This window comes from Atractosteus spatula, chromosome 1, assembly GCF_055471065.1.
Source record: "Atractosteus spatula isolate fAtrSpa1 chromosome 1, fAtrSpa1.hap1, whole genome shotgun sequence".
Lineage (NCBI taxonomy): Eukaryota > Metazoa > Chordata > Actinopteri > Semionotiformes > Lepisosteidae > Atractosteus > Atractosteus spatula.
The window spans coordinates 64,763,338-64,776,392 of NC_142706.1; the positions used below are offsets into that span (position 1 = coordinate 64,763,338).

The 13,055-nt window shown below is 52.8% G+C and overlaps 1 protein-coding gene across 1 annotated transcript; it reads left to right on the forward strand.

The window, feature by feature from the left end:
• The first annotated feature begins 5,276 nt into the window (after positions 1 to 5,276).
• On the forward strand, positions 5,277 to 12,388 carry igfbp6b (insulin-like growth factor binding protein 6b). The gene is made up of 4 exons (XM_088910786.1): positions 5,277 to 5,770; positions 8,289 to 8,356; positions 8,863 to 8,982; positions 9,919 to 12,388. Exons 1-4 carry the CDS (start codon positions 5,413 to 5,415, stop codon positions 10,030 to 10,032), a joined length of 660 nt encoding a protein of 219 aa, XP_088766912.1. The 5' UTR covers positions 5,277 to 5,412; the 3' UTR covers positions 10,033 to 12,388.
• Positions 12,389 to 13,055: the final 667 nt, after the last annotated feature.

Here is a 13,055-nt window from a genome sequence, read left to right on the forward strand (position 1 = left end):
AGGTGGGGCTGCTGGTGCAGAATGGCCTCTGTGCGTCTCCCAGGTGGAGCTGCTGGTGCAGAATGGCCTCTGTGCGTCTCCCAGGTGGAGCTGCTGGTGCAGAATGGCCTCTGTGCTTCTCCCAGGTGGGGCTGCTTTTGCAGAATGGCCTCTGTGTGTCTCCCAGGTGGAGCTGCTGGTGCAGAATGGCCTCTGTGTGTCTCCCAGGTGGGGCTGCTTTTGCAGAATGGCCTCTGTGCGTCTCCCAGGTGGAGCTGCTGGTGCAGAATGGCCTCTGTGCGTCTCCCAGGTGGAGCTGCTGGTGCAGAATGGCCTCTGTGCGTCTCCCAGGTGGGGCTGCTTTTGCAGAATGGCCTCTGTGTGTCTCCCAGGTGGAGCTGCTGGTGCAGAATGGCCTCTGTGCGTCTCCCAGATGGGGCTGCTTTTGCAGAATGGCCTCTGTGTGTCACACAGATGGGGCTTCAGTGTGGGGTGAAGTGGGTACCCTGCTTTGTATAAATTGCTGGGAGAAACTCTGGGAGGAGAGATGCGATATAAATCCAATGAATTATTATGAGATATATTATTAAATTTTACCCCTGAGCATTTTACCGGTTTTATCTCATTTTATCTCAGTGCAACGGTCGACTGCTCTTTTCCTTCCACAAGCCGCTCTTCACACAAACTGCGCTCTGAATTTTTCCCTCAGCAGCCCGGAGCTGCAGTGACGTCATCCGGAACGGCGGCGTGCTCCAGGGTGTCATGGAGGAGATTCCCAGAGCTATTCTTAGGACTGTGACGGGAGGAGGATCCCGCGGAGCCCCTCTGCCGGGGAGTGAAGGATTCCCGGGGAAAGGCCCGCGAGGCTTCGCCGCCGCCACCCGCTGTTTTCCGCCGTGACAGAAACACGTCCTGCAGGTCCCGAGAGCCGCGCAGGTATTATGGAATAAGATGTAGCTCCCCTCACCTCACGCTCCCGTGATGTTACTGGGTATAAAGCTGAAATAACAGCTGCCTAGCCACCTCAAATATTCTTATATATATATATCTCAGTCAGGACGGAATTGACATGAAGGCGTTGTTAGCTGACCGCACCTTCTAGTCACAGTGACGGCAGAGACGTGTAAAAGGCGCACAGCCGCCGGTATTGGCCGCCAAACAGGCTGTTGGGAGCGCCTGACCTTCCCCAACAGCGCAGGATCCACAGGGCTGGGGCCGCCAGGAAGCGCAGACAAACCGCAGCCGAGCGCCAGGGCTGCACAAGTCCTGATCTCCCAAGCCAGAGATCCAGCGCCTTCTGGCCGGGCTTGGCCACCTGCGTCTGTCTCATTCACGGCAGGCCTGACTGATTAACAAGCGGAAAAGGCCTGAGATGTGGGCAAGCGGGGTCACTGCGGTGCGAGTCCCTCTCTAGCTGGAAGTCTCGTCTCAGCTCTGGAGCGAGTGTACCTCAGGCGCTTCTGAGAAGTCGTGTTTTCTTTTTTTACAATTTAATCAAACTCCCATAACCGGTAACGTTTCATTACGGAGGCTGGGGGGGGGGGAGGGTTATGACACTTTCATGAACAAGAAGCAATTATTAAAACGTTTCTGTGTGACCTTTGATACCCAACATGCAACAATCGCTAACGGAGTTAGTTCTGACTGGGTTTTGATGTCGTCTAAATGTTATCTTAATATACGACATCATAAAATTCTTAAATGAAACTTGCGACAGAGATACATGCAGCTTTAAAACGTGTTTCTTCTGAATGGATTTCTGTTTCCGTTTCGTTTCACAAGATCCGATTTCCCCACGAATCCGGAGGCTCTCAGCCCCTCTGGTTACCGTACATGGCGGGGCTGTACACACAACTGCCTTTACGTTACATGCGCTAGCCCGTTCCAGCCAAAAGAAGCGCTTTGATTTATCTTGTCCGCAACACCAGCGAAAACAATGTCGGTTCCAGGAAAAACATTTTTTTTGTCTTCCCTGAGGCTTATTCCCTGAAATGTGATTACCACCACGTGAGACTCTTCTCTAATGGACGAAAAACGACCGTTACAGCTCTACAGGCTGAAAACGGACCAGCGCGATTCACCGTGATCACTCAGTCTCGGTGGCCGAGACAGACACCGGCCAAGCGCAGCCTGAACTGTGTCTGCAGCGCCCCCTTGCTACACTGGAGGCGAAGTGCAGCCTGGCCGAAAGACAAGAGGCGACCACAGCTGGACAGGCAGGCCGGAGGGCACCATAGCTGGACAGGCAGGCAGGAGGTGAGCACAGCTGGACAGGCAGGCCAGAATTGACCTAAGCTGGACAGGCATGCCGGAGATGACCACAGCTGGACAGGCAGGCAGGAGGTGACCACAGCTGGACAGGCATGCCGGAGATGACCACAGCTGGACAGGCAGACTGGGGGTGACCACAGCTGGACAGGCATGCCGGAGATGACCACAGCTGGACAGGCAGACTGGGGGTGACTACAGCTAGACAGGTAGAGTTGAAGTGACCAGAGCTGGACAGAAATGCCGGCAGTGACCACAGCTGGACAGGCAGCCTGGTGGTGATCATGTGAGGAGGTGACTCTACAGGGAGACAGTCTTACAGTTACCCAGAGAAGCACTTCACCTGCCCCAAAGCCAGTCAGCTGATCCCTGCGGGTCACTGTCCAGCATCAGGTGGCAGGGCTGCAGGCAGGAAGCCAGCCCTCCCTCTGCCTGCGTGATAGGGCCCCACGTCTTCACTGGCACGGCCGGGGCATCACGGTCTCACTGCACGTCAGAGCCCGGGAGCAGAGTGAGGCAGGGGAGCGTGGCCCCCTCTCTTGGAGCTCGATCCATGCGTGTCAGCCTGCGCACAGCAGGGGTCAGGGGCGGCGGCCGAGGGGTCTGTCCAGCTACCCCCCACCCGCTGGCGCGCTGAGGATGTCGCCCAGTTGGGTGCATCCTCTGCACATCCTCCCCATGAAAAACAACCGGAGAGGGGCCTCCCTGCGGCCGGGCTCACTACAGAGTGCACTGGGTCTCTGTGCTGCAGACACCCCATAGTTTTTTATACCAGATTCGCTTTCCTTGCTGCAGACTCTGTGCTGGTGTTATGCTGTGTGTGTGAGAGTCTTGCTGCAGACTCTGTGCTGGTGTTATTCTGTGTGTGTGAGAGTCTTGCTGCAGACTCTGTGCTGGTGTTATTCTGTGTGTGTGAGAGTCTTGCTGCAGACTCTGTGCTGGTGTTATTCTGTGTGTGTGTGAAAGCCCTGCTGCAGAGTCTGTGCTGGTGTTATTCTGTGTGTGTGAAAGCCCTGCTGCAGAGTCTGTGCTGGTGTTATTCTGTTTGAGAGAGTCTTGCTGCAGACTCTGAGCTTGTGTTATTCTGTGTGTGTGAGAGTCTTGCTGCAGACTCTGTGCTGGTGTTATTCTGTGTGTGTAAGAGCCCTGCTGCAGACTCTGTGCTGGTGTTATTCTGTGTGTGTGAGAGTCTTGCTGCAGACTGTGTGCTGGAGTTATTCTGTGTGTATGAGAGTCCTGCTGCAGACTCTGTGTTGGTGTTATTCTGTGTGTGAGAGTCTTGCTGCAGACTCTGTGCTGGTGTAATTCTGTGTGTATGAGAGTCCTGCTGCAGACTCTGTGCTGGAGTTATTCTGTGTGTGTGAGAGTCCTGCTGCAGACTCTGTGCTGGTGTTATTCTGTGTGTGAGAGAGTCTTGCTGCAGACTCTGTGCTGGAGTTATTCTGTGTGTGTGAGAGTCCTGCTGCAGACTCTGTGCTGGTGTTATTCTGTGTGTGTGAGAGTCTTGATGCAGACTCTGTGCTGGTGTAATTCTGTTTGAGAGAGTCTTGCTGCAGACTCTGAGCTTGTGTTATTCTGTGTGTGTGAGATTCTTGCTGCAGACTCTGTGCTGGAGTTATTCTGTGAGTGTGAGAGCCCTGCTGCAGACTCTGTGCAGGTGTTATTCTGTGTGTGTGAGGGAGTCTTGCTGCAGACTCTGAGCTGGTATAATTCTGTGTGTGTGAAAGCCCTGCTGCAGACTCTGTGCTGGTTTTATTTTGTGTGTGTGAAAGCCCTGCTGCAGACTCTGTGCTGGAGTTATTCTGTGTGTGAGAGAGTCCTGCTGCAGACTCTGTGCTGGTGTTATTCTGTGTGTGTGAAAGCCCTGCTGCAGACTCTGTGCTGGTGTTATTCTGTGAGTGTGAGAGTTTTGCTGCAGACTCTGAGCTGGTGTTGTTTTGTGAGTGTGAGAGTCTCGCTGCAGACTCTGAGCTGGTGTTGTTTTGTGAGTGTGAGAGTCTTGCTGCAGACTCTGAGCTGGTGTTGTTTTGTGAGTGTGAGAGTCTTGCTGCAGACTCTGAGCTGGTGTTGTTTTGTGAGTGTGAGAGTCTTGCTGCAGACTCTGAGCTGGTGTTGTTTTGTGAGTGTGAGAGTCTTGCTGCAGAATCTGTGCTGGAGTTATTCTGTGAGTGTGAGAGTCTTGCTGCAGACTCTGTGCTGGAGTTATTCTGTGTGTGTGAGAGTCTTGCTGCAGACTCTGTGCTGGTGTTATTCTGTGTGTGTGAGAGTCCTGCTGGAGACTCTGAGCTGGTGTTGTTTTGTGAGTGTGAGAGTCTTGCTGCAGACTCTGAGCTGGTGTTGTTTTGTGAGTGTGAGAGTCTTGCTGCAGAATCTGTGCTGGAGTTATTCTGTGAGTGTGAGAGTCTTGCTGCAGACTCTGTGCTGGAGTTATTCTGTGTGTGTGAGAGTCTTGCTGCAGACTCTGTGCTGGAGTTATTCTGTGTGTGTGAGAGTCTTGCTGCAGACTCTGTGCTGGTGTTATTCTGTGTGTGAGAGTCTTGCTGCAGACTCTGTGCTGGAGTTATTCTCTGTGTGTGAGAGTCTTGCTGCAGACTCTGTGCTGGAGTTATTCTGTGTGTGAGAGAGGAGATCAGATCCTGCTTCGCCCAGCTGTGTGCGGGGAGCTCCCCTCCACCCCTCTCCCTCTGGCTCCCCCGAGCAGGAGCAGATGGAGAGCGGCCCAGTGATATTTGGGCGCGGGGGCTCTGTCCTGTCCGCTCCGAGGGCTTGCACTGGGGGGGGGCGGGGGGGGGCAGGAAGAGCCACTCAAGGTGCCAGAATGAGAGTGACAAGACAGGACACGGAGCAACGGGGAAGGAGCAGAGGAGGAGTTCTTGGCAGTTCCAGAAAGGAAAAAAAAAAAATCCTTCTCTCTCTCTCTTTCGTTGGAGAGTCCCAACCCCTGGAGGTGTCATAACAGTCCTTGCTCTCTCCCACTCTCTCTCTCCACCTTTCAGATCTTTAAAAGCCAGTGCCCCCTCTCTCTCCTCTGTGTCTCACTCTGGCTGCTGCTGCCGCCGCCGCTGCTGTCGTGTTCGCAGGAGCTCAGACTCTGGAGGACGGGAGCGCGAGTTTCCAAAACAACGCAGAAGCAGAAGTTGGATTCAGTGAGCTGCGAGCTTCGCCATGCCCACGCCGCCCAGCCTGCAGGCTCTCCTCACGCTGCTGGTCGCTCTGCTCTGCCAGCCCGGCACCCGGGCGCTCGGTGCCCACCTCGTGCCCACAAGGGGCTGCCCGTCGTGCCGGCAGGAGGGCGGGCCGGCGCGGGCACTCCGGGAGCCCGGCGGAGGGGAGGCGGGCACGGCCGTTCTGGCCCTGGGGGAGCCCTGTGGAGTCTACACCCTGGGCTGTGCCAGGGGGCTGCGCTGTGTGCCCCGCCCTGGAGAGAAGAGCCCCCTGCAGGCTCTGCTGCAGGGCAGAGGTGTCTGCGCCCGGCCAGGCAGAAACAAGACCGGCCACAATCCAGTGCTGAAGAACCTCACAAGTAAGTAGGGCACAGAGCGGCATGCCGGCATCTGGGGTCTGTTCCTGGGAGCTGCAGGGTCTTGGTCTCTGTGTAGCACGTGGCTTGTTTGGAGGGAGTGCTGGATGGGGATTCTGCACGCTGCTTCAGCTTTTAGTGCCCGCAGGTAAACTGGCACGGGGCTGCAGAGAAACCCACACAGGGTGGCTGAAAGCATGTGGACTCCAGCGTGGAGTTTTCTTTCCGGTTTAAAAAAAAAAGAAGTGAAACAGGCAAATCTAGCTAGGAAAAACATGGCCACAGACATGAGAAATAAGAACAAGACTCCCTGTTTTTAGCTTTATTTGAACAGCGTTGGAAAGGTAGCAGGCATCTACCAGCAGGCAGAGAAAAATTTGCACCACAGCTCAGAGTGGTTGAGAGTGCTGCTCTTGCGGGCAGGACCACGGTGATGAGGAAAGGGGGAGTTGTGTAAATCGAAGGTAGCGCAGATTTTGCTAAAGAGTGATTTTACGTTGATTGGATCTGCTTTTTCAGACGTTTGTCCGCTGAACTGAGGAAATCTCGGCGATATCTTGTAAAAACGGCGGTGTTTCCTTGGACAGTAGGAACTTCATTCAGTCGAAACCCCCCCGTTAGGAAATGGAACAGTCCTTTTCCCCTCGCATGTGTCCCAGGTCGGCACCAGCTTATTTGGGGAGGAGAGGGGAGGGGGGACGGCTGCTGTCTCTACAGCAGAACAGCTGTTGTCTCTCTGGAAGGGTTCAGCGCTCACGGGGAGCAGAGGGAGGGCTGGCTGGCGAGCCGCTTGTAGATTTGGTTGGCAGGGGTTCGCAGCGTGGGCTGTTGTAACATTTTACAATGTTGTGTTGACATCCTCGGAGCGCGGCCTCTCACTTTGCTGCCTATGGAGAGGCTCAGGGGCTGCTGACAGGAGGGAGGTCCGGCTGGGGGCACTGGTGGGCGGCTGTGGCCACACAGAGCAAGGCAGAGCGTTTGCAGCCCGTGGGGTTTGGAGGAGGAGACGGGGGGACTCGGGCGAGACGGGGGTCCTTCGCGGCTTGCTGGAATGCGCTGCAGGGGGAGTTTGCATGGGTCGCCGTCTGTCAAGTGACGCCTCCGCACTGCCCTCACAGCCAGAAGATGTCTTCGCACACGCAGCTCTTCGTCGTGAGGCTCCAGGGGTGGCAGGGAAGGGGACAGGGAAGCAGACTGGCAGCGCTGAGAACAGTCTCATTCAGGCAGAGGCCGCCTGAGCAGAGCCTGGTTCTGTGCTTCTTCTCTAGAAGGGGTTTTTCTAAAGACGTCAAGCCTGTGACTACAGTGACAAGTCTTTAAAGGCCTGGCAGTTTTCCATATCCTTCAGTGTATGACTCAGAGTTTCTCTGACTATCCTGCTCTGAGACCCAGGAGCCAGTTCCTGGAACACAAGCGTGTGACTTTTCTCCTCTTTCTGATTCTCCATCTTCTATCCTTTCCTCTATTGTCCCATCTTCTTCTTTTCTCTTTCATTCTCTCCTGTCTTTAGATCAGCTTGGCCTCTCCTAATAAGTATGTGACAATACTGAATGTGAAGTATTCAGAACACAGTCCAAACTACAATATTGGTCACTGTGTGCTGGATCTCCAGGTACTGGCTGTGTGCTGGATCTCCAGGTACAGTACAGTCTGTGTGCTGGATCTCCAGGTACAGGCTGCATGCTGGATCTCCAGGGACCGGCTGTGTGCTGGATCTCCAGGTACAGTACAGTCTGTGTGCTGGATCTCCAGGTACAGTACAGTCTGTGTGCTGGATCTCCAGGGACCGGCTACGTGCTGGATCTCCAGGGACCGGCTGTGTGCTGGATCTCCAGGGACCGGCTGTGTGCTGGATCTCCAGGTACAGTCTGTGTGCTGGATCTCCAGGTACTGGCTGTGTGGTAGATCTCTATGTACTGGCTGTGCACTGGAACTCTGGCTGCATGCTGGATCTTTGATAGCTGCAGTGTTGTGTATTAGCTGGGAAGGATCTTTTCAGAGTCCTGTAGGCTGTATCCATGAAACATTTCCCAGGATACTGAATGTGCACATGGTTACTTTAAAAAAAAAGTTGTAAAGAGTGACATCAGTCTTTTATTTTCAGGTTCATTTAAAAGCCAGTGTAAACAGCCCAAATGTTTCATTTAGAGTTTTGAGCCTCAGGGATGTTCTTTTTAAATATTTGCATTATGCTAGGAGAGGTTTGAAATTCTTCCTGCGTGAGGCTGAGCTCGCCCTGAGTCATTGGTCTTGCAGGACATGTTGAGGTTGTCTGTACAGCGCTGGTCTGACCAGGCCACGTGCTGCTGTCTTCCCACGCCTTCCCCTGCGCTCTGGGAAACGCACTGCTCCCCCTGCTGGCAGAACTCCGCCACTGCATCCGTATAGAGACGAAGGGGGACGCTTATCGATTAAATTTCGGCTTTAAAAACCTCGCACTGAAATGACGTTCTGAGAGATGAACCTGTTCTGGGCAGTGCACACATCAACTCTTCACCATTTTTCTTTCTTCTGTGAGCAGCTGCAGTCCTGCCAGGGGGTAGCTCAGCGCCGCCGGCCCGCAGTCCTGACGGGAGATCAGCTGAACTCGTGAGTTTCCAAACCTCCCCTGCTGGTCTCTCTGGGCCGTCCCCTTCTGTTCGACCCTTACAGTGGGGCGCAGTCCTGAGTGCTTTCAAGCTGTGAAAGATCCCAGACAGTTCAATCTGAGAACATATAAGAAATATTTACTCCAGGGCAGTTTGATCCAGACACCCACCACTCTTTGTGTAAAGAAGCGCACTGTTGATCCTAAAGTAGCCCACAGGGGGCGGTCAGTGTTCTTTTTGTAATGTGCCCACCATAACAACACATTACATTACTGGTGCACTGTATATTTGTGACATAATTTCCCTTGATTTGCATTCTTCCTGCTGTGGATCCCAGTGTTGTCCAGTAGTGTGGGAGGAGACACTGGCTCGGTTCACACAGTGATGAACGGGCCCCTCTCTCAGCTCCAGTAGCTGCGCAGTGCAGTGCCTCGCCCAGACAGAGAGGGCAGCACAGAGCATCTCTGACTTCACGTGACCCGAATCCTCTCCGCCCTCTGTCCACAGGCCCCCTGCCGCCGGCTGCTCAACTCCGTCCTGGAGTCGCTGAAGCTGACGGTCATCCAGTCGCCGAAGGACATCTACATCCCCAACTGTGACACCCGGGGCTTCTACAGGAAGAATCAGGTAACAGCCAGGGCGCGAGGATCGTGGGATACGGACACAGGGCCTGGGCCTACCCATAATTCTGTTCTTTTCCTCTGTAACATACCTTTCTTCCACTGCAGTTTTACTACACTCCACTGAGCTTCACTGCAGTTTTACTACGCTCCACTGAGCTTCACTGCAGTTTTACTACACTTCACTGGGCTTCACTGCAGTTTTACTACACTCCACTGAGCTTCACTGCAGTTTTACTACACTCCACTGAGTTTCACTGCAGTTTTACTACACTTCACTGGGCTTCACTGCAATTTTACTACACTCCACTGAGCTTCACTGCAGTTTTACTACACTGAGCTTCACTGCAGTTTTACTACACTTCACTGAGCTTCACTGCAGTTTTACTACACTTCACTGGGCTTTACTACAGTTTTACTACACTTCACTGGGCTTTACTACAGTTTTACAACACTTCTCTGGGTTTCACTGCAGTTTTACTACACTTTACTGCGCTTCACTGCAGTTTTACTACACTTCACTGGGATTTACTACAGTTTTACTACACTTCACTGGGCTTTACTGCAGTTTTACTACGCTTCACTGCAGTTTTACTACACTGTACTGAGCTTCACTGCAGTTTTACTACACTTCACTAAGCTTCATTGCAGTTTTACCGGGCTGCACTGCAGTTTTGCTGCACTTCACTGAGCTTCACTGCAGTTTTACTGGGCTGTACTGCAGTTTTACTACACTTCACTGGGCTTCACTACAGTTTTACTGGGCTTTACTGCAGTTTAACTACACTTCACTGAGCTGTACTGCAGTCTTACTGGGCTGTACTGCACTACGCTTGACCGCAGTGTGGCGAGTGTCCACAGCCCTGGGGCCTGTGTGGCCGGCCGAGCGAGCCTCAAGTGGTGCTGTCAGTAACTCTGCCCCTGCCTCTGTGCCTGCCCTCAGTGCCGCTCGTCGAAGGGCACGCAGCGCGGGGAGTGCTGGTGCGTGGACGAGCTGGGCCAGCCGCTGTCCTCTCCCGACCGGGGCGACGCCAGCCTGCAGTGCGACGGGGAGTGAGGGGCGCCCTTCAGCACAGCGCGCGAGGAGGAGGAGGAGGAGGAGGAAGAGGAGGACAGGGGGCCGAACCCTCACCTGCCCTGCAGAGAGCGCGGCCGGGCCGGACCGGGACAACCCCCCCCCCCCAAGCTCCGCACACCGGGCCGGTGTCTGTGAGCTGGTATCACGTGGAGCGCGGGACAGGTGAGCGGCTTTCTCCAGCGGCTTTGCCGGAGGTCCCAGCCGACCCACGTCCGCCGCGGCCCCGGGGGCTCCTGGGATTCCCGGCTCGGGAACGAGCCGCCGCCACTTCATGGAAGAAGGACTGTCCGGTGAAAAGCCGAGCCCAGACTCACAGCGCACCTCGCCTGCTCAGCCGCCCGTGGACTCGAACCCGCAGCCTGAACACTCCTCCCAGCGCCGGTCCCGCTCCTGACCAATTCGGCTTGTTAAACCTTTCGATTGGCTGCGTCCTGTTTAAGAATCGGTTTCAAGTGTTGACTACTGAGAGGTGTTTGAGAGCAGAAGGCCGCCGCAGAATTGACGTCGTTTAGGCTTTATTCTTTCAGTCACAGGGGTCAGCATGGCTGCCTCACAGCGCTGGGGCCCTGGGTTCAGTCGCTGGGTGCTGTCTGTGTGGAGTTTGCATGGTGTCCCCCTGTTCCTGTGGGTTTCCTTCCACCGTCTAAAGACATGCGGTGGGTTAATTGGCTCCTGAGGGAAATTGGCCCTGGTGAGAGAGTGAGAGTGAATGTGTGTGTGTGTGCACCCTGCGGTGGACAGGTGTCCTGTCCATGGTGTACCCCGCCCTGCGCCTGTTGCTCGCAGAGGTAGGACCAGGCACCCTCCCACCCACTCCCGATCCTGAATTGGAAGAAGCAGTTAGGAAAAGGGTGGACAGCTCACCTGTACAGCAGCAGGAATGTTGTCAGTGGGAGTGCCAGGCAGTGTCACCCCTGCCTGTCTTCCAACACTCTTGGCTGAAAACCACTTACGTTATTTTAACAGCGATTTTACAAGCAGTTGCAACAGAGTTTCCACCCATTACATTTCTTCAAAGTCAAGTTAAGAAGATTAATTCTGAAACTGATAAGGTAGTGTGAACATCCCTCCACAGAGCAGGTTCGGTTATTGATTCGTTACATGAAATGAATCAAGAGCTGGTGTGGAATAAAAGCGTTCGTCTCGGGGACACCCGGAGCAGGACTGGGAGACTGACCCAGCTGTAGCGCCGCACCGCCCCCTGGTGGTGCCGTTTATATTGCGCTGCTGAGAACGCGTTTTCCGAAACGCTTTATCTTACAAAAAGTGGCCATTTTAACTCGAACGTTACTGCTCTGATCGGATAAACTGAGAGTGATCAAGAGACAACTTCAGCAAATATATATATATATATCGCTGCCTTTTCGTGATTGCGATCACGGTATACGAGCAGTTTTCCCCTGGAAACTTCGTGTAAATAATAGTTCTTAAGAAACGGGAACTTTCGTGACACAGGTACCTCCAGTATCTGTAGTAACACAAACATAAATTCCCATAACAGGTCTAATCCTGAAAGAATCCACACACTGCCAGTTTGCCTTGGAAGAATAATACGGGTCTTCAGAGGTTTTGTTAAACATACAGAAATCGGACAGCCCATCTCAGGCCCTCTGCAGGACTGGTTACAGTTTGAACCCTGCCTCTCCTACCGCCTCCTCTCCTCCGCAAGAAACACTGAGCATTTTATACCACGGAATTAATATTAAACCAAATGATTATATTTAATTTATTCTGGAGTAATAGGTAAGGTTTCCTCGAACGCGAACACGTACATGCAATGTATAGTTTTCTATCAGCGCAACTGTATTTCACTTTCCTAACAATATGTTACACTTTACACGCGTCCTGAGAGTCTCTCACTTCAAGCCAAGCGCCCAGCTCGACTCGCCCGCTCCCTGACGCACTGCAGCTCCGCTTTCTGAATCGTGCAAAGCACCTTTCTGGAAAGGCTGTCGTTCTCTGCAAGGCGATATACATATTTTTATAAACTTAATTATGTACGTTATCTGCGTCTGTTGTATTTAATAAATGTATATGTTTTTGTGATGCATTTACGATGGGGTTGTTTCTCCCTCTTCCGTTCGAAGTGATTATTTAAGAACATCAGTGAACGTTTCTGGTCTTCTGAAGCGGACGCTGTGCGCGCACCTTAACGGAGACGTCCTCCGAGCCGCCAACTTTCAGAGCTGTGTTACTGCTGTACATGTTATAGTGTTTAATTTATACGTTTGTCTTCGATATTGAAATTGCAGTGGACTTGTTAGATTTTTTTTTCCTTTGAAATGCTCTGGTTTTCCATGCAATATGTTAATAAATTAAGTTTAAACTTTTCGTAGTTAAAGCGGTGTTGTTTTTTAAGTGTATTTCTTTCACTCTTCAGTTCCTGAATTAACCCGGAGAGACTTCAAAATGAGAAGCGACTGAGACCTAAATAAGACATAGGCACATAGCCTACATAATAATAATAATAATAATAATAATAATATTTTCTTACACTGGATGATGCGACGGCAGCCATAGTGTGCCAGTACTCTCACCACACACCAGCTCTCAGCTAACAGAGTGATGAAGCCAGTTCATAGTTACATACTTAATTACAGTTCTGTGACTGTGGGACTCTGACTACTGTGCTCAGGCACTGGCTGGGAGTGTTGAGTAATTACAGTTCTGTGACAGCGGGACACTGACCACTGTGCTCAGGGATGGTTGTTAGCGTTGAGTATTTAATAATATCCTCACAGCGCTTTTCTGGACACCGCATTCAAAGCTCTGTGCAGGTAATGGGGACTCCACTCCACCACCTGGATGATGTGACGGCAGCCGGAGTGGGCCAATACTCTCCCCACTCACCAGCTACTAGCGGGGAGTGATGAAGCCCGTTCAGAGATGGGGATTATTAGGAGAGGAACAGTAATGGTACAGGCGGGGGGCGGAATGTTTCTGAACTTTCCCGAAGACCTCTCGTTTCCTTATCAGCTCGATAAGTCTGAGAGAGCAACAGC